A 25,559-nucleotide genomic window follows, 5' to 3' on the forward strand; every position below is an offset into this window, starting at 1 on the left:
GAAGCCAAGTAAAAATCTAAGGTAAAATTTACTAAGTGCATAACGGAGCAGACTGTAGATGGATGTAAGGTAACTCATGAGAGTGGCACATAAACAGGTGAAATTCAGGAAGCCAATCCAAGTGTGCCCGGAGGGAGTGGTTCTCTGAATCTGCCCTCTTGACAACACAGCTCATTCCATCCTCCTGCATTTTACATCAGGCACAGAAGGATCCACATAGGAAAGATTCACACCCACCCACAATTGCCCTGGAGAAGGAAGGGGAGAGACAGAGAGCCTTTACTTATGTACCACGGAGCTTCAGAGTTAAGCCAGGTGCTCCTGCCCATCTCTACGTGGAGAACAATTGAACATGGGTGGAAGTAGCAGGCTCCTAGGAGCCGGGCCCTGGTGGGTGGCAGTATACGTGCATGTGTTGGTGGTCACTGAGACTTGGGTGGCCTGATTCTGTATTGTGCATGATTTGCTTTTCTGGCCACTAATAGGTCTCACGGTGAAGACAGCAGAACCAGATGGAGTAGGGGCTCAAGGAACAGGTAGCCACACCAACACTTCCCAGGGGTTCAGCCCTTTACAGGCCACAGAGCAACAGGATTGTTGAATGTCAGAGTGAAAGAGACCGCAGACACCAAGTGATCCAAGTCTCTCATTTTCCAGTTGAAAAACAGGAATACAGAGAGAGAGTCTTCTGGTCAAGGTAGCAGCACTGACTGGTAACTGAACTTGGTCGGATCAGTTAAAGCCTCCTTTTCCGGAGTTCTGTTACGACATATGACTCTCTACGCCAGTTCCCTAGTAGGGACTCATGACTGACTGTCTCCCTGGCAATGACAGAAACGCCAATCCTATTCGACTCATTTGATGATTTGGTGGTATAGGATTCAGAGGGGCACGCGGCGAAGGCTGAGCGAGGGCTGTCTGTGGTGAAGCTCATCACAGGATGAGGCCATGCCCCACGCAACTCAGTCAGAGCTGGGCTTGCGATGATGCACCCAGAGTAGTTGTTTTGGGTGGGGGCTGCGAGGAACTCATAAAAAATGTAAGAGGAGGAGAAAGTTGTCAAGAAGTGGATGCTTTCATCTGCAGAGAAAGGCCCCTGAGCCCTAAAAAAACTGCCCTCCTCTCCACTCCCCGCTCCCCCCACCCCACACACACAAAAGTTCACCCACTACACCTGCCTTCCCCAGATGGGGCTCCCTGCGCAACGCCTCCTCGTCCTCCGAGATTTTCCAACGGTGGCGCAAGCTCCTCCCTCGCCCGAGCTGGGCGCCATCCTAGAGCCAAGCGCCCGCTAGAGCCGAGACTAGGGGGCGGCGAGGAGTGGGACCCGCTCGCGGCCATTGGTTGTGCGGCCAGAAGGGGCGGAGGGACGACGCGCGGGCTGTGCGGAGCCGGCAGCCCTGATCCACTCCCGCTGCGCCCGCTGTCCGCCGTGCGCCCAGACTGCGCGCCGCGCCGCTGCGCCCAACATTCCCGAGGACGGCTTCGCGGGCGCGGATAGTCCAGACCGGAGCACCGCCCCACCGCGAGCGCAGGAGACCTGCCGGGGAAGTCGCGTGTCCTGACCTGCAGGTCAGTGAGGGAGACTTGCAGGGTCCCGAGCTCTGGGGGTGGACTTGCCCTGCGCGGAGAGCGCCCCACTCCTTGCCTGGGGCGGCCTCGGGTTCTGGAGGCGAGCCGCCTCCCAGACTCTCCTCCGAGATCTGGGCTCCCGGAGATCTGGCTCCTTTCTGAGAAACACCCCCAAATCTATCCCTTTTGAGGTGTCCTTACTGTCCCGAGAAGCAATCGCAGCCCGGTTCTCCGAGTCTCGGGGTGACTCCACGGGCTGCAGGAGGAGCCGCGAGGGGCCCTGAACGCAATGTCCTTGGCCCCGGGATGACCTGCCTCGGTCCCAGACACTGGGAACAGGGAAGGTCTACCCTCGCTCTCCTCCGTGCAAATCTAGACAGTTCTACACTTTGCAGAGTGTGTGTCTAGGTGCATTCTGTTTGCTTTTGCCTTTGTGGTGTGTGGAGGGTCATTCTTGGGTTTGTTTTGCTCCTGTCTGATTTTCTAGGGTCATTTGCGTCCCTTCTCGGGAACGGGGACTCGCCATGCGCACACTGACAGCTGGCTTTGCACCTGCTAAGGCGGTGGAGAGTCTTTTCGCCCGTCTTCGGGTGGCCCTAAATCCGGGGAAGTTTTATGTGGCGCTGAACACTTGCGTTTCCCAGCGGTGTTTTCCCTAGCTCCCGGAAACCCAGTAGGTAACTGCGCCAGGGACCCTTCCCCTTTTCCCGTGTCTGATGAGACACTGGAATCCTGCCTTTCCCTGTCGAGGTGTGCGAATGATGGGCAAATTGCTTCAGTTCTGATTTAGGAAAGGGATATGTAATGTGCCCTCCTCCAGGGAGCAGAGGGATTCATTCACAGAAATATCTTGTTGAGGACCAGGATTGGGGCTATGCCTGCCCGCTTTCCTCCACCAGATGCCCGGGATCCATCGGACTCGGGTTTGATCTCAGACTCTAGAGATGGGGTCTGTTTGTTAGTGTCCTTCATTTCCTCTCCCTGTTAATTTTTCTTCGGAAAATGTTCTGCTAAAGTAAGTACTTCAGTGGTTCTTTGTGGTAAATGATGGGCTCCGATGTCTAGAGGACGTCTCAAAGCCATCGCATTTGGTACAGTCTGCACTACAGGTGCAAAGGGCGGGGAAACTGACAGCGTTACTGTCCTGGGGTGGACCCGCGGGACTACTCCCTAAGACGCTTCTCCTAGGTGCCTTCTCCTAGGTGCTTCCAGGATTCATTGTTCAGACAACAGCCTGTCAACAGGAAAAGAGGCACAAGTGACAGTCTTTTCTTAAAGGGTTTGTCTCTTAATGCAGTCTTGCGGAGCCCCATGCACCCTCTGAAAAAAACAATATTTAATTTGCTGAATTATACAACTAGTCTGGGTGTCTCAGCTTATTTGTGATCGTGCCCATAGAGGTTCTTAAATATCTTTTTGTAACTAAATTCTCTTCATTTTACTAAGTAGAGTAGTGTCTTTTTCCCCGCCACCACCACACTCAGAACACCGTTTTTAGTTGATCTGTAAAGCAAATTGCCTTTTGGAGGGCTTGTGAGTGAGGCTGCCTGGTCTCAGAGCCTCCCTCAGCCCATGCCCTAGTCACCTTTAAATACTGGACATCGTAGGGCCGCCGAAGCATCTGCCAACCTCAGAAGTAATCTGGAAATATTGAGATCCAGCATGTGGGTGGGATATTCCATTTTTGTGTTTTGGCTTTGAGGGGCTTATTATTTTTGATTCCTCTATATAAGGCAAAGTGCTTTGAAGAGCTGAACGCACACATTTATTGTTCTCATTAAAGAAACCTAAAGAAACCTGTTGTAAGGTAAGATCGAGTCCATTCTCCCTTGCTGTTAGTTCGTTCAGTTCAACAGATTTTACTAGATGTCTACGATGTGGACAAGCACATCAGGGGTTAAGACATAAATAACTGTGTGATTGCATGTGGCATCAAATCCACGAGAGAGCTTATTTGCAGGTTTCCTGGGTTTCTTTTTCTTTTTTCTTGTTCTTTTTTAGTGAGGGCAGATGAAGAATGACAGAGCTGATTTGTAAGAATGACCAACCATACTAACCTTTAAGCAAACTTGGAGTTATACGTTCATTAGAAAAAAGAAAGACTAACTCATCACGGGCAAAATTCTGATTCAGTCTCTATGCTAGGTCAAGTCTGAGCTCATTTGATGATCGTTCTTCTCTGGCTTACTCTTCTCCCTATACTTATATTACAACATTTTGGGGGGGGGGGTCCTTTTTTGTTTAAAGTTTGTACAGTTTGTACGAACATTTTTATACTTAATTAGTTATAATGAAGAAGTGAAAAATAAAATTATGGCTGAATTTTTGTGTTTTGTTCATCTGAGTTTTTAAAGTAGTAATTTAAGAATCTGAAAAAATACATTTCTGAATGGCCCTGGATGCCAGGCACTGTGTAGGTCCCACTTGCCTGGCTCCTGGTACCCAGTACCAGTAAATATTTGTTAAATGAAACTAAAAGCCAAAAAGCAGTGCTGCAGAAGAATGTTGTTTTCTTCAAATATCTACCTGTGGAGCCTATTATATTATATTAGTATATTAATACAAAGCATTATAGGCCTAATTTTTATAGATTTCATGATTGTTTACGATGAGAGCTAAAAATAATAATAATAAAGCCTTTAAATTAGTTAATGGAATAGGGAACCCAACAAGGAAGAAGTTCAAGCTTTAAGCCCACGAGTTGGCAGGATTCCCTTTAGCCAACATATGTGCCTAGAGGATTCAAGCCAGAGGCTTAGATGAAGAAGCCCTTGGTATGCATATGTGGCCCAACCTTTGATTTAGAATTCAGGAGGTCCGTCTGTGCATTCACTGGCCATTTCAGGAGCCGGGCAACAGTCTACTGGACCAAATTCTGTGGTCCCTTCTGTTCTGATTCTGATTTTTGGCAGATGTATCCCTAGGATACAACGTCTTCATGCTCAGTCTCATGACATAAAATGCGTCCTTCGAGAGTTCCTTATGGATATAGGAAATAGTCATTATTTAGCCTTTACTAAGTTTGGAAATTTTTTTTGAAAAAAAAAAAAAAAGATAGAGATGTCTGGGCCGTCAAACAGCCGTACACACTTTAACATATCTCTAAGCATGAAGTAGCGTAATCCAGCCAAAACAGTGCCATATGACAAACCTCCACATTTCCATCAGAAATGGGGTACATCACTAATATTTTCTGAGTTCCTAACTTTTAAATTCCCATCTATTAAGCTATATTAAGACAGGAAATTAGTCAGTCTAGGTCTACAATTTGTACTTTGATTCTTGATGTTGATATTGTTAATAGTGCAAGGGTCTGGAAAATGTAAGCCTCTAATAATTGTTAAAAGGGTCACTTAAGAAAGTAACAGACCTGAATCCAACTTCTGATGGGAAGCAGAAGGATAGGTGGCTATAAGAATCAGTTTCAAATTAAGAGAGAGTGGAAGATGACTGAAACCACAGTTAAAACACTAAGTAATTTCATTCAGGGAACATTCAACATATAGATTCACTTCCCAGGGGAGGCCAATATAGCAGCTTTTCTGGTTAACTTGCTAAGGTAGTCTGGTGCTGATTAGAAGTACCTGGTAATCTATCAACTGTTGCCGGTTAAACTGGCTTGGTCCTTATTCATCTTCAATTTCCTTGTGGCCAGGATTATATCAGAGGGATATACTATTCTCATTTCTTAAGTAGAACATTGACAACATCCTGTAAAATGCAATGCTACCTCCAAGTACATTTAAGCCCTATTAGGAAGATTGACTTTCTGGCATCAGCCTGAGAGTCAAACTTTGAAAAAAAATGGTAGAAATGAACCATTTCAAAGTTTTGTGTTAAGTATAGACAGTACAAAAAAAGAGGGGAGAAGGAGGAGGAGGAAGAGAAAAAACAAGTCCTGGGCTTAAAAACCAGCAGTATTTTCATGGCATATGCTATAATCAAATTTTATTTCTATTTCTTACTGAAAATACCTTTATTATTTTTTCTGATGTCAATACACATCCTTTTTGTCAAAATATAGATACAGAAATGCACAAAATAGAATGTTAACATGCCCCCATAATACTACTCTCTAACAAAAACATATGTTAACAGCTTGGTATATAACCTCTTGTTTTGTTTTGTTGTTTTTGCATCTAAAATATATGTGTGTATAATAGTAGTAGCAGTAGTAGTTGTTGTTTTACAAAAAATGGAATCATAGTATACACTATTCTGAAGGTTACTTTCTTGACTTAGTCATAGATGTTCAGCATCTTTTCATGTTAAAAAATATGGTCCTTTTTCACAGGGAGGGGAACATCACACACTGGGGCCTGTTGGGGTGGGGTGGTGGGAGGGAGCATCAGGAAAAATTAGCTAATGCATGCTGGGCTTAATACCTACGTGATGGGATGTTAGGTGCAACAAACCACCATGGCACATGTTTACTTATGTAACAAACCTACACGTCCTGCACATGTATCCTGGAACTTAAAATAAAATAAAATTTAAATATATATATATATATATATATATATAGTCCTTTTTAATGTAATAGGATCAAGAGACTCCACTGTGTGACTCTTCTGTCATTTATTTAACTAGTCTTTGACTCATGGACATTTTAGTAGCTTCAATGTTTAGCTACAGAATACATCTTTGTGCATGTACTTTTAAACTTGTCTGATTTTTTTCTCCATTGGATAAATTCTTAAAATGTATCATTTACGCTGTTATCCTATAATGCTACCCGGTTTGTGTGAAAAGAGAAGCATTCAAATAGTTCATGCAACAAGCAGTAGACCTTCCTCACTGTGACCCATTCTTCCCTATGCCTGGCACATAATACGCTTTCCCTTAAAAAAAATTTTATTAGCAGTTAACATTCATATAGAAAAGTACACAGATCATAAAGATATATCATAAGATATCATAAAGACATAATTTATGTGTTCAATTTGACACACCCATATAAATGGTACCAGGCTCAAAAAAAAAATATTTACTAATGCATGTTGAGCATCCCTAATCGAAAAATCCAAAGTCTGAAATGTCCCAAAATCTAAACTTTTTGAGCATTGGCATGATGCCACAGTGCACAGTACCCTTTTCATCAAAAGGCAGCATGGCAGGTTGAGACTGAAAGCCTGCTGTTTGTTGTTGGTGTTGTTGAACAGCTGATGCAAGTATTCTTGAGATGCAACTGTACTGCTTAGTCCATTTTTTTGTTTGTTTGTTTGTTTTGTTTTTTTGTTTGTTTTTTGTTTTTGAGATGGAGTCTTGCTCTGTCACCCAGGCTGGACAGTGCAGTGGCGCAATCTCAGCTCACTGCAACCCTGTTTCCCGGGTTCAAGCGATTCTCCTGTCTCAGCCTCCTGAGTAGCTGGGATCACAGGTGCCTGCCACCACACCTTGCTAATTTTTGTATTTTTAGTAGAGATGGGGTTTCACCGTGCTGGCCAGGCTGGTCTTGAACTCCTGACTTCAAGTGGTCCACCCGCCTCGGCCTCCCAAAGTGCTTGGATTACAGGTGTGACCCACTGCACCTGACCTGCTTAGTTACCCTTGAACACATTTTTTTCTGTGTATTAATGATGTCATATCTTTTAGTGTTAAGTATTTATGTGTGAATATGTGTAAGAAAATAATTGCTATGAGTAGCATATAAATTCAGTCAGGAATTATGGTGATACCAAATAACCACAAATTGTTCACATGGGTGGCTAAGATAGTGACACTTTTGCTTTCTGATGGTTCAACGCACACAACTTTGTTTCATGCAAAAAAAAAATTAAACATATTGTATAAAATTATCTTCAGCCTATGTGTATAAGGTGTATATGAAACATAAATGAATTTTGTGTTTAGAATTGAGTCCCATCCCCAAGATATCTCATGTATGTTCAAATATTCCAAAATCCAAAAAAAAATTCAAAATCAGAAACACTGATTCCAGAGCATTTCGGATAAGGGATAAGCGATACTCAATCTGTACCCTCTGCCATTCTCCTCAAGGCAAACCTGTCATTCTAACAACTACTCATGGGAAAGTCCTTGGTGAGCTTGGATGCTAGTCTCAGACCTACAGAAAGACTCCTTGCCAACAAAATGGGTCTAGTTGAATGGAATGAGTTTCTAAGATCCTTCAGTCTGTTCAGGTGTCGCCTTATTATCCCTGTCAGTTTTGGTCTTACATTTTTCCACTGAACTCCCTGCTTGGCACATATTTTGATTCATATGATGAAAAGCCTCTGGATTAAAAAAAAATTAACTTCTTTTTTGTCTGCCTTCCTCTTGTTAGCCACTCAGCTCAGCTCTGAGTATAGAGTGGATTTAGGGTTGGAAAGGGGGTGCTGGGCCCTCAATTTGTGGTCTCTTTCACTAGCTGGAATTCCTACTACATATCCTTTTTCAAAAACACGTGACATATAAACAATGACCTTCAAACTTCACTGAACTTTTGGGGGTGTCATTTTCCTGATTGCTAAAGAATTGTAGCTCTCTGATTCTATGAAAATTTTTTTCTTTTGCTGTTATTGCTGCTTGTGTGGTTTTTAGTTTTCGATAGTTTTACTTTTTTGTTGTTGTTGTTGTTTTGTTTGTTTGTTTCTGGTTTTGAGACGGAGTCGCGCTCTGTTGCCAGGCTGGAGTGCAGTGGTGCGATCTCTGCTCACTACAACCTCCGCCTCCCGGGTTCAAGCAATTCTCCTGTTTTTTAATAGGGGAAAGTTAAGATTAAGAGGGACTATAAAGGAAAACAAAAGAATAAATCAGGTACCTAGTACCTGATACTTATTTGCAGTTAGTTGTACGATGAATGAAAAAAGAGAATATTTGCTTCTCTTGTGCTCATCTGTTTTCATTCCTCTTATTATTTTCCTAAGAAGCTGAGGTTTTTGGATTAGTTCCCTGGCATAGCGCTGGTAAGGAGATTGCTGCTCACATCACCATGGCTATGATCTGCGTCAAGTACTACTCGAAGCACAGTCCATGCACCAGCGCCCATTTGAATTATTACTTATTCATCATGAGATACACAACTCGTGCCAGAATATAAATCAAATAAGGCACTAGGCATACTTTTTAGTTTAACTATTTCCTTTCTTTCTCTTTCTTCTTTTGTAGCAAGACTTTCTTGATGAAGGAAGCACTGTATTTGTTGCAGTTTCCTCATCTCACAGGGACCTGTAATCAACATGCCACTGAGGGAGCCAGGTGGCTGCTTTGAGTAGCCCAGATCTCCAAAGTACCACTTTGTAGTCAAATTGAACATTTTATAAAAATGTAAACATTTTCTTTTTCTGTGCTGATTTGCTATTGAATTTTTCAAGCTGTTTTTGTTTCATTTTGGTTTGGTTTGGTTTGGTTTAGCATTGAAATGGAGTAGCTAACAATCCTATGGTATGTGATATTCCTGAATGTAGTGAATTATAATAAGCTTCCCCTACAATGATCATGAAGTGGGGATTTTCCTTGACCCTTTTTATTTCCACAGATAAGCACAGTGTCATAGGTTGTGATGATAAAGGATTTGTGATGTTCAAAGGATGGAATTATCATGGAGTTTAAGAAATTCTTTTAAAAATACATTCTGGGTCATATTCAGCCAGAGCTTCATCGTCTCACTATGGTAAACTCTCTTGATTTTTATTGTGCCCTTCAGAATACATTTGTTACAACCCTCCAGCTTGTTCACAAGAATGTATTTCAGTATTTCCAGCACACTCCTCCATCCTTTCCTCAATTATCCTGGCGAACAGTTGACCAGATAAAATCTTAGCTTTCTTAGACATTGTTGAAAGACACAATTGGTTGATTTTTAAAAGTATGGGCAGAGTTTGCCCTGGAACCAGAAACTATTAATTTTATTGCCATAACTGAAACACTTCTAAAATTTAGAGAGCGTTCATCATCATTATTCTTTACTGTTGATGCTTACACCCTTTGAGTAATCTTTATGATTTTACACAAGATCATTTATTCATTTGTTAAATAAACATTCTTTTGTCTGTAAAGACAGAATAAACATGAGCTATCTCTCCAAGAAGATTCAAGTTTCTTTATTCCCTTATTCTTTCATTCATGCAGCCATCTAACAAATGCTGATTGATCATCTTTATGCCACATTCTGTACTAGTCTGTGGATATAAGATAGGTGAATTGTTATTTCTTTATTCTAGGACTTCCCAGTTTGTTAAAGCAGATAGGTAAATAAATGTAGTAAGTATAATAAAATGTGAGAAATGCTAGTGTAGAAAGGTACAGAAAGTATGCTGAGAATGCAGAGGAGGGAGCCAGAAATTTGCATAGAGAAAGTAGGTAGGGATTTCTATTAGGTGAATAACAAGCAGATGAGACAGAGGATGGATGGCTTGAGTAGAGACCTCAATTTATTCAAATGCAGTGAATAAACTGGATTTGGGTTCAAGTTAGGGAGAGGATATGTACACATATAAGGATTGAACATAAGTATTTTTTTAACTGGGGAATTGAAAACAGCATGTTATGCCTGGCACATGAATCTTAGGTACAATGGTAAAAACGAGACTGGAAAGTAGCCTGTGGCCAGATCATAAGGGACAGACCATATAAGAGAAGTCTTAGATTTCTCACTGTAGCTGGCAACTCTACAGATTATAGATGCATTAGACTCATGCACATAATGATAATATTCTACCCCTTCCTGTACATTGTTAAGAAATATTTGTTCAATGTATGCTTGAATGCAGCAAACACCATAGTTTTTCTTTTTCTTCTTTCTTTCTTTCTTTCTTTATTTGTTGAGATGGAGTCTCACACTGTCACCTGGGCTGGAGTGCAATGGCGTGATCTCTGCTCACTGCAATCTCCGCCTCCTGGTTTCAAATGATTCTCCTGCCTCAGCCTCCCAAGTAGCTAGTTTTTCTTAACCAAAAGCAATACCACTGACCCTTGTACAATGAGTTGTTTTTTCCACTAGGAGTCATGAGTTAGTCTTAATATCCTTATTGCCGCTCACCTGTTCCCATTTGAAACCATTTGGCCTGTTTAAGTGACAGCTGGTCAGGATTATCCTTATACAGTAGCAGCTCATCATATTTGAGCTTGTTAAGGAACATGTCTTTGGCACTACCAGTAGCTAAATCTCATGCCCTTAAACCTAACACTTCTATGAAATTAAAGCTAACCAAAACAGCCTTTAAAACCTTCTTTCTCACCAGTGCCAAAAGAGAGTTTTAATATATTACATACACAATTCATACAACTCTCAGTTATTCATAATTTGACTTATTTATGGTCAAATTCTTACAGACCCATAATAAACTCAGCCATCAAAGTATAGTGAGACCTTATGTTAGTTAGCAGAAGGAGAATGATGCTACAGTAACAAATAAGCCCCAAATCTCAGTGGCTTAAAACAACAAACGTTTATTAATGTTGACATAAGTGTCAATGGGGCCAGCAAGGGGTGAAGATACTCACTGTGGTCACTCAAGGATGCAGACTGATAGACATTGGCAGGTACTTACACCATTACACAGTAACTGCAGCAGAGGGAAGGGGTGTGGCAAATCTCACACTAGGTCTTACATTTTCTATCCAGAAGGGACATGTCACCTTTCATACATTTCATTGGTCAAAATAAGTCATACAGTCACCCTAAATTCAGAGGGAGTGGGAACATGAAATCCTACGACAGGCCTACAAGAAGGGACATCAGAAACATTTCGTGAACAGCACTAGTGACTGCAAGCCTCAAATACATTCCTCCTCAACCCACAGCCTCCCCAGAGAGAAGGAATGGAATGAACATACAATTTGGAGATGGAGAGATGTAGATTTGAATTCCAGCCCTGCCTCTAAGTTGTTGGGTGAGCTTGGACAAGCCTTTAAATTCCCTGAGCTTGCGGGGCACAGTGGCTTACGCCTGTAATCCCAGCACTTTGGGAGGCTGAGGCAGGCATATTTCCTGAGCTCAGGAGTTTGAGACCGCCCTGGGCAACATGGTGAAACCCCATCTCTACTAAAATACAAAAATTAGCCGGACGTGGTGGTGGGTGCCTCTACTCCCAGATACTGGGGAGGCTGAGGCACGAGAATCACTTGAACCCAGGAGGCAGACGTTGTGGTGAGCTGAGATCGCACCACTGCACTCCAGCCCGGGCGACAGAGCGAGACTCTGTCCAAAAAAAAAAAATTCTCTGAGTTTTAATTTTCTCATTTGCTAAAAAAGATGATGGGAGATAATACTAACTGACTTAATGAGTTGTGGCGATTAAAGAAAACACATATACATATACAGACACACATCCAAAATTGGTACATGCTTTTATTTGATAAATACTAGCAGCCATCATTTGTGTTACCCTGGTTCTTTTCTCTCAAACTGATTTGTGTGCACATTCTTTCTCCTCCACAAGCATCCTGGGTTTGCCTTCCTCTGCCAATCATGCTCTGAAGACAGACTGCTACTCCTCAATGACTTGGAGATGCCCCCATTATCTCTTTCCTCTCTCCTGTACCTCCCGTCACTCTTCTGCTGTGATGTGTCCCTGCATCCCAGCTCAAACCATTGAAACAAAAAAGAACTGATACTAGATGTAAGAATAGTGAATAACAGGTGAAAGTGTAGGCTATTTCTACAAGTGAATTAAAAATGCAGAGCTCACATCCTCTAAAAGTAAGGTGAAGAGCTCAGCCTTGATAAAGGACTGTCAAAGTCAGTTAAATCTTGTATTAACGATTATCCGTAATTTCCTTGAGTGAAAACATATTTATTTATATTTTTAAAAACATGTGTAACTATCTTCTATAGGTCACTACTTTGGCAGTCTGTTTTCCACAAATAATTCCTAATTATTTTTCAGTTTCACCTTCTTACATTTTCAAATTGAAATATGCTCTGGGAGAATTTGAGCCCTCACTTATCTATTGCTTCCATATTGTCTTTGACAGGCTCTGGTCTTGAATCATTATCTAAAATGACAACAGGCTGCTGAAGACTTGATTTCCACCCACACTTGATAGCCTGCCATATCATTTTGTTCCACGTTATAAGGAACATGTAGACATTTTCTTTATTAACCAGACTTTTGAGTTCGCTGTGCCGCCTGTGAGAGAAAGAGAGAGTATTGGCAGGCTCGGCCGCTGTGTTCACACTGAGGATTAGCAGGACCACGGGAAACCCACATGGGAAGGTGCTTTCCTAATGAAGGACACAATGTCCTCTTTCTGTTTTCTCCCTTCCCAGGTGTCCTTGGAAATCCAGGTAGATGAGTAATTTCGCAGTCATGAGAGAGCACTTAGTCTCCTTCTATAGATCGTGTTTTATGTAACCTCTGTCTAATACCAGATTCATCCGGCACTGACAATTTCAGGTCCCTACCTGTATCCTCAGTCATATGACTGGTGACGACTGGGGAAAAGCACTATTCATATCAATGTTTCCTATTTTTTAAAATTGCAGCTGCATTTTGCCATGACTAGCTTCAATTTCTGAACTGTTCATTGGCCCCTATGACAAAAGACTCTGCCCTGGACTGTAAGTCAGTTCATGGGATCAAGTTTAGACTCTTGCTACACTAGAGAACTCACCCAAACCAAGGTGACTGAGGAGGTGGTTGCTAGTTATAAGAGTTGTAAGGAGTGTGAGCTTTTTTATCTGTGGAACTTGCTGCTTGCAGCCTCTTTCACTTAGCTGCCCAAGTGAAGTCTCTACTTCTGTTTAGTTTATCTGCTGCTTCTGTTTCCTGAAGTCCCTACTTTGAACCTGGACCATGTTGGCTCTTGTGGGTTCTCCCTGATCTTCTCACAGATCACCTACTCATTGGTCCTCATTAGAAAACTGCTAGTCCCAAGCTTTGACTGGGTATTTAAACTGCAGGAGAGATATCCTTGGCTGCCTCTGAAGATGACTGATGATGTAAGATGCACATAACAGGATTACTTGCTCCTGGAGGCCCAGATGAGATTCAGTCCAGTGGGTGGTGGCAGGAGTAGAATTGTGAATAAGGCTTACTAGTGAGTCACCATTCTTGGTCTTGAGGCAGCCTCTCCCACCACCACAGGCACAGTTTCCTGGTCATATTCAGCTCCCTCTAGTTCATCCTCTGATGCTTCACTGCAAGTGTTTGTGGCTTACTGGGCATCATGAGCTGATGGTAGCAGCAAGTAGTTGAGCCTTTTCTAATGCCCACAGAAGAATCTGGCTTCTATCATTGTATTTCCTTAGAAGCTTCTAACATTTTGGCTGACTTAGCGCATATTTTTCCAAGCATTTTTTCTTGAGTTCCTTGGGACAAGTTATTTTCTTCCCCATCTTGCATGTTGAAAATTTCTAAAACTGTTGAAAACTTGCAAGAATAATAACAATAAATACCTACATATCTGTCAACTAGATGAACCAGTTAACATTTTGACACACTTGTTTTATGTATGTATGTATGTATATGCCTATGTGTGTGTACCTTTTTTGCTATTTTGGCTGAACCACTTGAGGGTTAGTTGCTGATAATATGAAGCTTTATGGCTAGATACCTTAATATGCATTTCCTAAGAGCAAGAACATTCTCCTACGTTACAACTAGGAAATTTAATATTGGTATAATTATCTAATGTACAGTCTATATTCAAATCTCCCCAGTGGTCCTAATAATGTGCTTTATAACAAAGCTGGTTTTTTTAATTGATCCAAGATCCACCAAGGATCTTACATAGAGGATCCTTGTAAGGGAAGAAATCTTGAAGTCTGAATCCTACTTTTTTTCTCTGAGTATTCAGCTGACTACTAAACAATATAATACGGCCAAAACTGGATGTATCCAAAACTTAGCCTGCCTAAGCTGCCAATTAATAGGCATTATTCTTTTTAAATAGCCATTTTACTGTTGAAAGCATTATCATACTTTGACTGTCAGCCATAGAGGACTGGAAGAATGAGATAATTTATTTGGCAAAATTCATACGTATATGTTATGCCAAACACTTGGCTAATATCTGGATGAGATGGGCAATTTACAGACTATGTAATCAACTAGGGTTCTATCTGTAGTTGTGTTATGAGAAACAATGGTTCATTAATTCAAGGAAATGTGAATTAAAAATGTCATAAAGTGAAAGACTCTGTTAGCTTAAATTCCTATTGGGAAATGCAAGACACATAACATTTATGCATATTTGAGATGTTCTAATCCATTTTTAGGGAATAGGATATTATATAAAGCACCCTAGTTTAAACAAATACATGACTATGGTTGTCAATAGAGATAGATATAAATAGTGACCTGTGTAATTATTTTGCTAATGCTGAAATTTTTTTTCAGACAAGTGGATCCAAAATCTACCAATGGTCTTGCATTACATTAAGGGGAAAAGTATCCCCTCAATGGGGAATCTTTACTTTTTTTTTTTTCAAATTGTGCCTATACTCATGATCTTATGGATAGATAATGGTTGTTATTCCTTGTTGTATTCTTATGTGCAAAAATGGAGAACTTGATACACTGGTTAGTTTACATTGCTCTCTTTCTATGCATCAAGCCTCAACTATCAAGATATTTTAAGTGGCAAAGAAGTTTGGGGTCTATGTTATAGAGTGAATAAAATATTTACTGCATATCCATTCTGATAAATTAAAAGTACACACGCATACACACACACAACAACAACAACAATAATAAGACATTTACAGGAACAGAGACCAGCCAAAAGGTTCTCATTAAACTCGTTAGCCTGGATGCCTGTGAGAGATGGAATTTCAAGTTCTTCCCTGCTCTCTTAGGACAGTTTTAGAGGCCCACAAAGGCCCCTGACGCCTGAGGATACCTAGTAGTTTACATGCAAAGGATTAAAAAAAAAAAACAAAGCTCTGGCTGACTCATTCCCAGGGATTTGTGACAATCACAAATTTATTTTACAAGCACAAAATCTTTCCAAATATCACTCTCTATATGGAGACTGTTATGAACATTTTCTGATTGGACGAAAAAATATATATTGGATACAAATTATTTTACTATAGAGACAAAATGAGACACAAAAGAAAAGGAACAGGCACCATTCCATTGTCCTAGCATGGCATGGTTTTATGAGAATTCTATTTTATTTCATGTATTTTTTTTTTTTTTTAGACAGGGTCTCACTGTGCCACCCTGGCTGGAATGCAGTGGCACGATCATGGCTCACTGTAGCCTTGACCTCCCAGGCTCAAGCAATGCTCCCACCTCAGCCTCCAAGTAACTGGGACTACAGGCACATGCCATCGTGCCTGCATAATATTTGTATTTTTTGTAGAGATAGGTTTTCTTCATGTTGCCCAGGCTGGTCTTGAACTCCTGGGCTCAAGCGATCCTCCTGCCTCAGCCTCCCAAAGTGCTGGGATTACAGGCATTAAGTCACCATGCCCAGCCTGAGAATTTTCTGAAAGGTTGTCTAGTTTTGCTAAAAATAAGCAAGACTTTTTACTTTACTAATGCCATGATTTAACCAATTTTAGCTGCTCTGAGATTAAAAGATGTTTTTCTTAATATACTTCTAAAATATTGGAAATGATCAGAGCAGGATGAGGGGAAAGAATTGATCCCAAAAGCTCTCATTTAAAATGCTGTAACATCTTGAAAAGCCAATCTTGTTTTTACTTTCTTTCTTCCCATTGATTCATTATGATCTTGCTTATGATCTTCAAGTCATCATTTCTCTGGCTGTTGGCTTTTTCTGTCAATCAAGTGTATAGCCAATGACCTCTTCTCCTGCTCTCTAAAAGTGGCTTTCATCATTCTGCTACTTCTTAATCAGTTCGTGTTTTCTTCAACCCGCACGTTACTCCTTTTCTTGTTTTGATTTAGGCCAGTTATGTTAGCCAAGATGTGTCCAGTCTCCCTGAAGTGCAGGAAGTCTACTCCTTGGTCTTTTGTAAACACCATAAAAGAATCATGAAAATGCTATGCCTGGACCTGGTTTTGTACTTGACCATTTTATCTAGAAAATTACCCATTTAGCTATATATTTTATTCTAAAAGAGTATCTTTTTAAATAGTTATTCTTGCTAAGGCAGTGATTTGGATATAAAATCCTCCCATGGATGTAAACAGACTAAAAAATTTATTAAGAATAATAGTTACATCCAGGCGTGGTGGCTCATGCCTGTAATCCCAGCAGTTTGGGAGGCCGAGATGGGCAGATCACCTGAGGTCAGGAGTTCGAGACTAGCCTGGCCAACATGACGAAACCCCGTCTCTACTAAAATACAAAAATTAGCCGGGCATGGTGGTGTGTGCCTGTAATCCCTGCTACTAGGGAGGCTGAGGCAGGAGCATTGCTTAAACCCGGGAGGCAGAGGTTTCAGTGAGCCGAGATCATGCCACTGCACTCCAGCCTGGGAGACAGAGTGAGACTCTGTCTCAAAATAATAATAATAATAATAGTTTGATTTCCCCCAGAAAAACAAAGCTAAATAAATGCAAGGGACTTATACCTATAATTATTTTTGAGACTGTATGAGGTAGATGATCAAAACAGTTAAAGTTCATATCCTGTTTTGAAAGATTCTCCTGTGGTTTTTTTTTAGCTTCCCTCAATCAACTCTGTTTTATATATCAAGAAAGATACATTGTGAATATTCTGAGAATTATACCTTACATAGATAACTAATATTTAAAGAATTAGTGCAAAATAAGTTCTCTAAAGTAAAAATATTCTGAGTAAAATTTATATTTATTTTTATTTTTGCTGAGGAAATATTTTACAAAGCCTAAGAGTAATCCAGGTGGACAAAAACCATCACTAAGGGAGAGAAGGAGAGACTGGGCCGGACCCAAAGCAACCTAATGGCCTGCCCTGGAATTGATTCTTAAAATAAATCACTGATACCAAGCTATTAGTTTGTCGTTTCTATAATTTTTATCCACCAAAGTATTATGAAAAAATTCTGAGTGTATTTTCTGATCATTCATTTAGATTAAAAAGTAAATTAAAAAGACTGTTCATTTTTATCTTTTGTCTCACATCACCCAATGGACGATTCAGAATCTCCATCTCCCCACCTTTCTTCGCATAACACGGCCCTCTAATTCAATGTTCTCAATGTGCGATAGCAGATACATGCAGTTTATTTCCTTAAGGTGGTTTTGGCTTTTATCATGCCAATTGAAGGACTCATAATGAGAGTTCACACAAAACTCTACTCTCCCAAAGCATTGTACTGATAAGTAAAGGCGGTTCTCAAATAGGCAACTCTATGGATGGCTGAGTCAGCTTTGAGTAAGGGTAGCATGTAAGATAATAAACTTTATTTCTATAACTGCAAGGCCCAGGGGTAAATGTTTGCCTTCGAATGCAAGTGAAGATTTACATTTAGAGAAGGGTGGTGGGAAGTGTGTATTGTCAGCAGTAATCTTCTCTCAGCTAGCATGACCTAAAAGGCCACTAAGGAGAGAGAAAGCATTAAAAGGGAAGATAATCATGCAAAGGGTAAAGGAATGGCTGCAAGGTCTTATATAAAACATGCATTTTCTAAATAGAATGAAAAACATCTTTGCTCAGATGTGATAAGTTCCCTTCTGGATTCTGGAAATATTCGTTTTTAGGTGTTCTACAGAGGAAAAGATCTAATACATCATCTAAAACCATTAATTCCATTCGACTATCAAATCTTCCTTTTGTGTACTGGAAAAAGCATTTTATTATGTTGTGTTAATACTTTATGGCCACTTTCCTCATGGTTTTGAGAGGATCACCTTTTGGAGTATGACAGCAGAAACTGATAATGATGGAACATTGATATGGCATCTAACAGCCAGGACACTCTTTAAATATAAAGTCCGCAAGGGAACAAAGCAGCTTGTCCCAGTTTTCCACAACAACAAAAACCTTTCAAATAGTCATTATTCACATAGAAATGTATTTGAATAAAGGTCATGAAATTTAAAATTGCTGTGCCATATTTGAGGCTGACTGGTAGCCTGAGTTTTACAAACCATTGTGTCATAGAAGTCAAGGATGTGGCGCAGGCTGTGCCCATGCGCTGACTGCCATGGTTCCTGCAATGCTTATGTGAGAGCACTCAGAGATGAGAGCTGGTCAACTCTTCCTCATTTATGGAGAATGAAGGTACATGCGAGAGAGTATGTTTTTCTTCTTCCCAAACATTATAGTCCTCATAATCCTTCCGTGGGAAGGAAGTTCTTTAAAAGGGGTCCCAGGGCTGTGGTGCTAAATGACTCGGAACCAGAGACCCAAGGTGTGCGCTGTCTATGTTGCCTCTCCGTTTCCCCATCCCACTGGGCACATGGTGAGAGACTGCACATCCCTCCTTCCTCACTTCACTAGGGTACTGCTTTTTTGTAGATTTCTTCCCAGCCCGGGCTTTTATTCCAAGAGACAAAGGGAAAGCTGGACACCATGAGCTAAAACATTTCCACAGGTCTTCATTTATAATGTTGTGATCCAACTGTCTCATTTTCCTTTCTCAAAAATCACCTTCTGAGGACAGTGATTCTGAGCGGAAAAAAAGCATCAAAATCCCCATGTGGCTTTAGGTGTCACCTGAAATGAGAGTCTGCTGGCGCTGCCCCGAGACAGGTCAAGGCTATGCATTTAAGATGAAGTCTCTTTCTTCTTTTCCTCAAACCTTATCTGTTTGGGAGCAACAGCCCGAGAAGCATCATCTTGAAACACACTCATTTGATTTCATTTCCGCAGTGCAACCTCCAGCCTCATTCCACACTGTCACAATGCCTAAACACATACAGGCTGGGTCACCCTGAGCATTATACAGCTACTGTTAAATAAAACCAGAGAGAAAGAAGATATTCCAGTGTTTAAAACTTCAATAAGGAAATGAGAATTAACATCCAAATTAAAATTCTTTCTAACAGTGCACATACTCTGTTGTTTCAGAGTATGAAATGAAATTTGTGTAGCTGTGATTTTAAATTAAGAAGTACCCTGGAAATGGTATTAAATCAATAATATTTGGGGGGAATACTTAAGGAAGAAGATATTTAGTTGTGAAATGTCAAATAAGGACACAAGGTTTCATTTCCTTGTTTTCTCCTATTGTTCCAAAGCCACTTAAAAGATCAGATGCTTTGACCAAACCTTCTGAGCCTCATTTCCTATAAACTCTCCTGTCAACAGTTGAGGCTCATGGTGGGGTTTTGGTCTGAAAGACGGCAATCTTCTGGAAGTAAAAACCTACTCTTAGAATATTTACCCTGTAAAATGATATTAACAAGAGGTCTAGTAGCCAGCTGTGAGCTTTACCAACTGAATTGCTGATACGAGAGTGACATTGCCTGTGCCTCCAGCCCCACCCCTAGAAAATGATACAGACTTGGGTAGCAGAGAAGGTAGCTTTAGAAAAATCAGCCAACTTCAGCTGCACCTGTCAAAACTGTAGGACTAAGAGAGACCTTGAAAGTTCCTCTAGACTTTCTAGAAGGAACTATCTATCTACTGGTACTTTACTTGGGATGGCCTTTTGTGATTTTCTAAGTATGATTATGGAAAATGTTATCACATCTTAATTCAAGACCTCCTGGAGAAGTAGGAAAGCTAGGCATCACTGTTGTGCGAATGAGAAAAATAAAATATCAGGACTAAACTGTGGGCTTGCCCAAAGTAAGTGGCAGATAGGAACTAATTATCCAAAGCATAATTTTTCTCTTCCTACCACAGTTGAGAAAACCAAGAACACAGTTCAGGCATGGATTCTAGTCACTTTTCTGTCACTGTCTAGCTATGTACCCTGAGTAAATCACGATGTCTTTGCATGTCAGTTTTCTCATCTCCAAAATGGGAATAATTCCTGCTTTACCTGCCCTGCAAAGTAGTCATGAGGAACACACAAGATGCATAGTCTTTGCCTTATCTGCCCATGCAGAAAAGAAATTATGTTTACATTTGATCCTTCCCACCAAAACATTAGAGAAATTGAGACCAGATGTTATGGGGGTGAGGGTGGGGAGAAGCCAAAAGCCCTTGCTTGTCTTCTAATTAGACATGTGACTTTTGTCAAATCAATTAGCTTCTTTATTTCTCTATTTCCTCTGCTACACTTAGGAGGTTGTACTTGAACATTTAAAATAGTTTTTCCCATCCAATCTGTGAGGCTTCTATCCTAGTTTTCTTTTCTATGCTACCTCTGCGACTCTTTGCTACATTCCCCAAAGATGAACGGCTGGAACATTTATGTGCTGTAAAAAAGCTAGGTATTGCCAAAACAGTGTAACACATTTGCAGTCCCACTGCAATTCTTCTTCTTCTTCTTTTTTTTTTTTTCTTAAAGTTGGTTAGGAACCTGTAGCAGCCTAATGGAATTAAAATCACCAGGCAATGCAAAATGATGAGTAGGAGTCAAATTATTTTAGGAACTACTAAGACACCATCCCTAGCCTACTCAAGAACTCACTAGGACTCATTAGACTGCCTGTCACCCAACAGGGACAGCCCTCTCTGAAGTGTCCCCACCTTAACAAGGATCATTAGTGCTGTTCAGCTCCAGCCACAGTGGCAAATATCAACCCCTCCAAGAATCAGCTGCTTAATTAGATTTGGAGAACAGAAGGAAAAGGCAAGTTCTCCAGGTAAAATGCAGGGCAGAGTTTAGGAAGAGAAAGCTAGAGGCAGAGTGAATGTTTTCCTGTTAGTTTTGCACCGCAATGGAAGCAAGATTTAGAAATGTACAGCAAAATTATCTAGAGCCATACAGAGCTAGGAAGAGCATCTTTTCTGGACTAGAAGAAAGACTTATCTATCAGGAGGGATCCTCTTGTCTCACAACCTGAACCAGTGAAGAGCTTTTCTTTGCACCTGGCTAAGAAGAAATGGTCCCCCCTCCACACCCCTTAAAACACAATACCCTATACCCACCCATCCACCAAGTCCCATTATCTCCCACCACACACTAAAGTCATTTTTTTCTCCAATGCTTTACAGTTCAGCATACTTTCATGTCTATTATGTTGGTCAGTGCATAACACCATGGGAAGATGAAGCAGGTGTTGGACCATTTTACAGATAAGAAAAGTGATGCTCAGAAAACGTAGGTAATTTGCCCAGTTTCCCAAAGCTAATGGAGAACTCAGGCCTCAAACCTAAGTCTCTTGACAGCCAACCTGATATTCTCTCTACCATTCAGAGAGAATCTAACCTTTGTTCTTCTTCTAAATAAATCTAAAGTTTTTAAATTAAATGCCTAAAGCATGTAAAACAAAGTACCTAGGTACATTTAAGGAAAAGAGTTATATAGAAATGGCGCCTGATTTCGAGGAGATAGAATTTTCATAAACAAATCAACATCTTACAAACATTCGATAAAAAGCAAACTCACATGTGCAGTGATTTTCCGAAGTGTGCTAGAGGGATTTACTGGTCAGGAATTATGCTAATGAGCTGGTGAATGTATGGAATTAATTTTCTCGGGGAGGGAGGTTTGGAACTAACTTTCTGTGTTCTCATCTCAGAGTGTACACTTGGAGCATCTATTGAAATCACAGCAGATGGAGCACATCATAAATGTATTTTCCCTTTTATTTTATCTTCAGCTCCTTGTAGAAACATAGCACCTAGGGTACTATAGACAGAAAATAAAAGTTCATTTTTATATCATCATTTTTAATATAAAGACATAAACATGACTGATTCCTAGGGGAGTTATATCATCTTGTTTCCTCCATGTTGAGTTTTCTAATTAATCCTTACTGAAATTAAACCTAAAAATGGAATTTAAATATGATTTTTCTGAAGAATGCACTGACTTGCTTTTTTTTTTTCAGTCTCAATGCACACCTGATACCTGCTGCCTTTGAAAAATAAGAAGTTTTGTTGTGCTGATTTAACAGCCTGTGAATTCTGCAAACACGATCGTGAAAAAATGCCAATCTGTCCTGTGTAAGCCCTGTGTGAAGTTTTGACTTTAATCTACCAGATCACTCCTTCACCCTCCATAAAGATGTCTGAACCTGACACTTCCTCAGGATTTTCGGGAAGTGTGGAGAATGGAACTTTTCTTGAGCTGTTTCCCACATCCCTGTCCACATCAGTGGACCCATCCTCAGGCCACCTGTCAAACGTCTACATCTATGTGTCCATATTCCTCAGCCTTTTAGCATTTCTGCTTCTGCTTTTAATCATTGCCCTCCAGAGGCTCAAAAATATCATCTCCTCCAGTTCCTCCTACCCAGAGTATCCAAGCGACGCTGGAAGTTCTTTCACCAATTTGGAAGTCTGCAGCATTTCGTCTCAGAGGTCCACTTTTTCAAACCTTTCATCCTGAGGAAAATGGAAGAGTCCTTGAGTGTGGCAGCAGTTTTGACATCCCCTTACAGAAGTGTCCCGTGAGGCACTGCCTCATGAAAGAAATGACCCTTTTGGTGTAGACCTGCTTCTCCTTCTCCCTTTTCTCTGATTTCTTTTCTGTTCATGATGCTTTTCATTTGGGGATGGAGACACCGATGTTGGTGGAAATGTGTGCAAACCCCAAGGTGCAGAATTTCACACAAATGGCTTGATGAATCTAGACTGCGCTTCTTCGGGTAGGTCAGTTCATTCCACTTTGTTGGGCGCCGTAGACTCATCTGAGGTGGCCTCTCCGTGGATGCTGGACATGGACTCTTGCACTTCGTTTCTTTTACAAAACCGTGAAATCAACTGAGCCTGCAGAAACTGGCAAAATCAAGTCTGACCTATGTAGAAGTTATTTTCCAAGTTTAAAAGATAAAGTGGAGACACCAAATTTAAAAAGGAAGAGAGTCAATTTAGATTTAATGTATGACATTTCTAAAACTGAGGGTAAATATATGCTAAATATTTTCTTTAACTTCACTTTAACAAGTAAAAATCACACTTATTGATGAATGTAAGTCATTTGGAAAAGTTTTGGAAGAGTTTACATTTTAATAGCAAGACAAACATGTATTATGATGGAGCTTGTAATGTATTTCTGCCTCCTGGAGTTTTATTTTGTTTTTCTGCTTATGTTTTAGTCATAATGCCCCAAAGTTGTGGAATTTTTGTGATTAATTGCTGTTACTAGTACTAAGAGAAGCACCAGAAGAGATGGCAAGAAGTTTTTATATGAATAATTTCTATCAGTGAGAATTAAGCATATGGAAAATATTCATTTAGTTGTATTTTATACAGTAATAACTCTTAGCTGTCGTGTAAGTTCCTTTATTCAGTTTCATAGTCTTTATAATTTTAGTGCAGAATTATATTAAGCCTCCAAGATGTCTGATATTTGTTCACTCACATTAGGTTGCAAAACTTAGAAACTAAATTGCAAATATATGTGTTATTATATACTCCACGAATGTTGCGTCTCTGATAATTAGTTGTTGTATGTTAACACAATACTCTACATTAGGATTTCAGGATGTGAGTTTGTATCAAAAATTGTAGGCACTCAAGTTGTGTAGCTGCTAGGAGCTTTAGGGATCCTAGGAGCTGCCGTGCTGCAGGCAGCAGAGTATGTCTGAACTCGGCGGGCGGGTGGCAGGGGCTGTCTGTGAAATTAGGCACACATGCGAGCTCAGACATGGAATGTGGAGGAACTCAAGCTGCCCCTAAAAACAAAACAATCAAACTGCAGCTCCTTAAGAGTAAGAATTTTAATTTAATTTTGAAAATAAATGGCCCACAGGGTAAACACTGAACTTAACCTACAGGAGGCCACTGCATCAACATGCCACGGTCTTCCCATGGCAACCGAATCATTCCTTGTTCAAAACATTTAATCATCTTAAGCAGTGGGGTTTCAACACACCCTTTGGTTAGATTGTACAGTCAGCACTCTCCAGTGATTAGAATGGGGGAAAGAATCCACTACTTGTACAGGGTTTATCTTTTTCATTCTAAAATGCTGAGTGAGTGGAGGTCTGGGAATGAAAATCAGAAGTCTGCTTCTTCTTTTAATTCATAAGCCTCACTTAAATCAGACCACATTTAACTATTTATATATCAAAAACGTCCCCAAACACCATAAGACCAGCACAGAGTTGCTGCCCTAAAATGTATAATTAGTGAAAAATTTACCTCTGCTTCCATTTAAAGTATGGCAGTGGGTTGGGTGTCATTATGTAGTATAAAAACTGGACTAGATAAACTGCTATTTTAGAGCATTATTAGCATTCTCTGAATATGTGTATATATACATATATATACACACACACACACACATATATATATATACTTATATACTCCCAATTAAAAGTCGTGTGAAAGCTACACAGGATTACAGAGGCATCTATATTATCACTTTTGCTCTTTGACTAATCCTATGTTGTTTTGTTTATAGAGAGAAAAAAGGACATGGGTGAAGTGATTTTTTTTTAAATAAAAGGACAAATTTGCCACACAACAGAACAATCCGAGTATGATCTGTCCTCAGGGTATCTTTACATCCTTTCCTTGTGAAAGAGATATAAAGACTTCTGACAGCAAAACTACTTTAAAAATCAAATCAAATCAAATCCACAACACAGTCCCATTCCGCCCCTGCCGCAATGGTTCTTGCTCTCAGCGTTTAGTAGAGAAATTTAGAGCCACGCTCAAAGATGGAAAATAAGATTTGTCATTAGAAGCTTGCCAAGGTAACAGATTGTGCAACTTGAGATGAATTCATGTTGTTTAAGAAGTTCAGAAAGGTTGGAAGATGGGTTTATAAATAAAGAAGTGGAGTCCATTGAAAGCCTGGTTCTTTGATTCTTTTCCAGTGAGGTGATTTATAATCTCTTCTAGAGAAGAAGCTTTTCCTAGGAGTTTTAAGCATACACCACACACACACAGAGATATATAGACATATATTTTCATATAAAATATCACTCCTTTTCTGTATGTTCTCTCTGAAGCAGGGTCAGTAATGTGTGACCCAAATGTCAGCCTCTCCCCAGCCCTGCAAGGGTCACCTCCTTCTGGGACAGTGAGTCCCACATTTCCCGGATGAAAAGAATGATCTGGGTGCTTCGACAATATAGAGGATCCCACGCCACACCCCAGACCTTCAGGAGTGGAGCCAGGGTATTTCT

The 25,559-nt window shown here is 40.5% G+C and overlaps 1 protein-coding gene and 1 long non-coding RNA gene across 5 annotated transcripts in view; one reads left to right on the forward strand and one right to left on the reverse strand.

Annotated features, from left to right (window-relative positions):
- The window catches only part of LOC129049490 (uncharacterized), a 38,419-nt gene that overhangs the window by 8,026 nt on the left and 4,834 nt on the right, over positions 1-25,559 (reverse strand). Inside the window, exon 3 of one of the 4 annotated variants that reach the window (XR_008512611.2) lies at positions 2,319-2,806. The exons of the other annotated variants lie outside the window; for them this stretch is intronic. This is a non-coding gene — a long non-coding RNA (uncharacterized LOC129049490). Of the gene's footprint in view, positions 1-2,318; positions 2,807-25,559 lie in introns of those variants that run through there. 4 annotated transcript variants of the gene reach the window in all.
- Positions 1,408-25,222, forward strand: SERTM1 (serine rich and transmembrane domain containing 1). Its single transcript, XM_009248574.4, has 2 exons — positions 1,408-1,572; positions 22,311-25,222. Exon 2 carries the CDS (start codon positions 22,487-22,489, stop codon positions 22,808-22,810), a length of 324 nt encoding a protein of 107 aa, XP_009246849.1. The 5' UTR covers positions 1,408-1,572; positions 22,311-22,486; the 3' UTR covers positions 22,811-25,222.

The sequence above is a fragment of the Pongo abelii genome, chromosome 14 (genome assembly GCF_028885655.2).
Source record: "Pongo abelii isolate AG06213 chromosome 14, NHGRI_mPonAbe1-v2.0_pri, whole genome shotgun sequence".
In the NCBI taxonomy this organism is placed as follows: Eukaryota; Metazoa; Chordata; class Mammalia; order Primates; family Hominidae; genus Pongo; species Pongo abelii.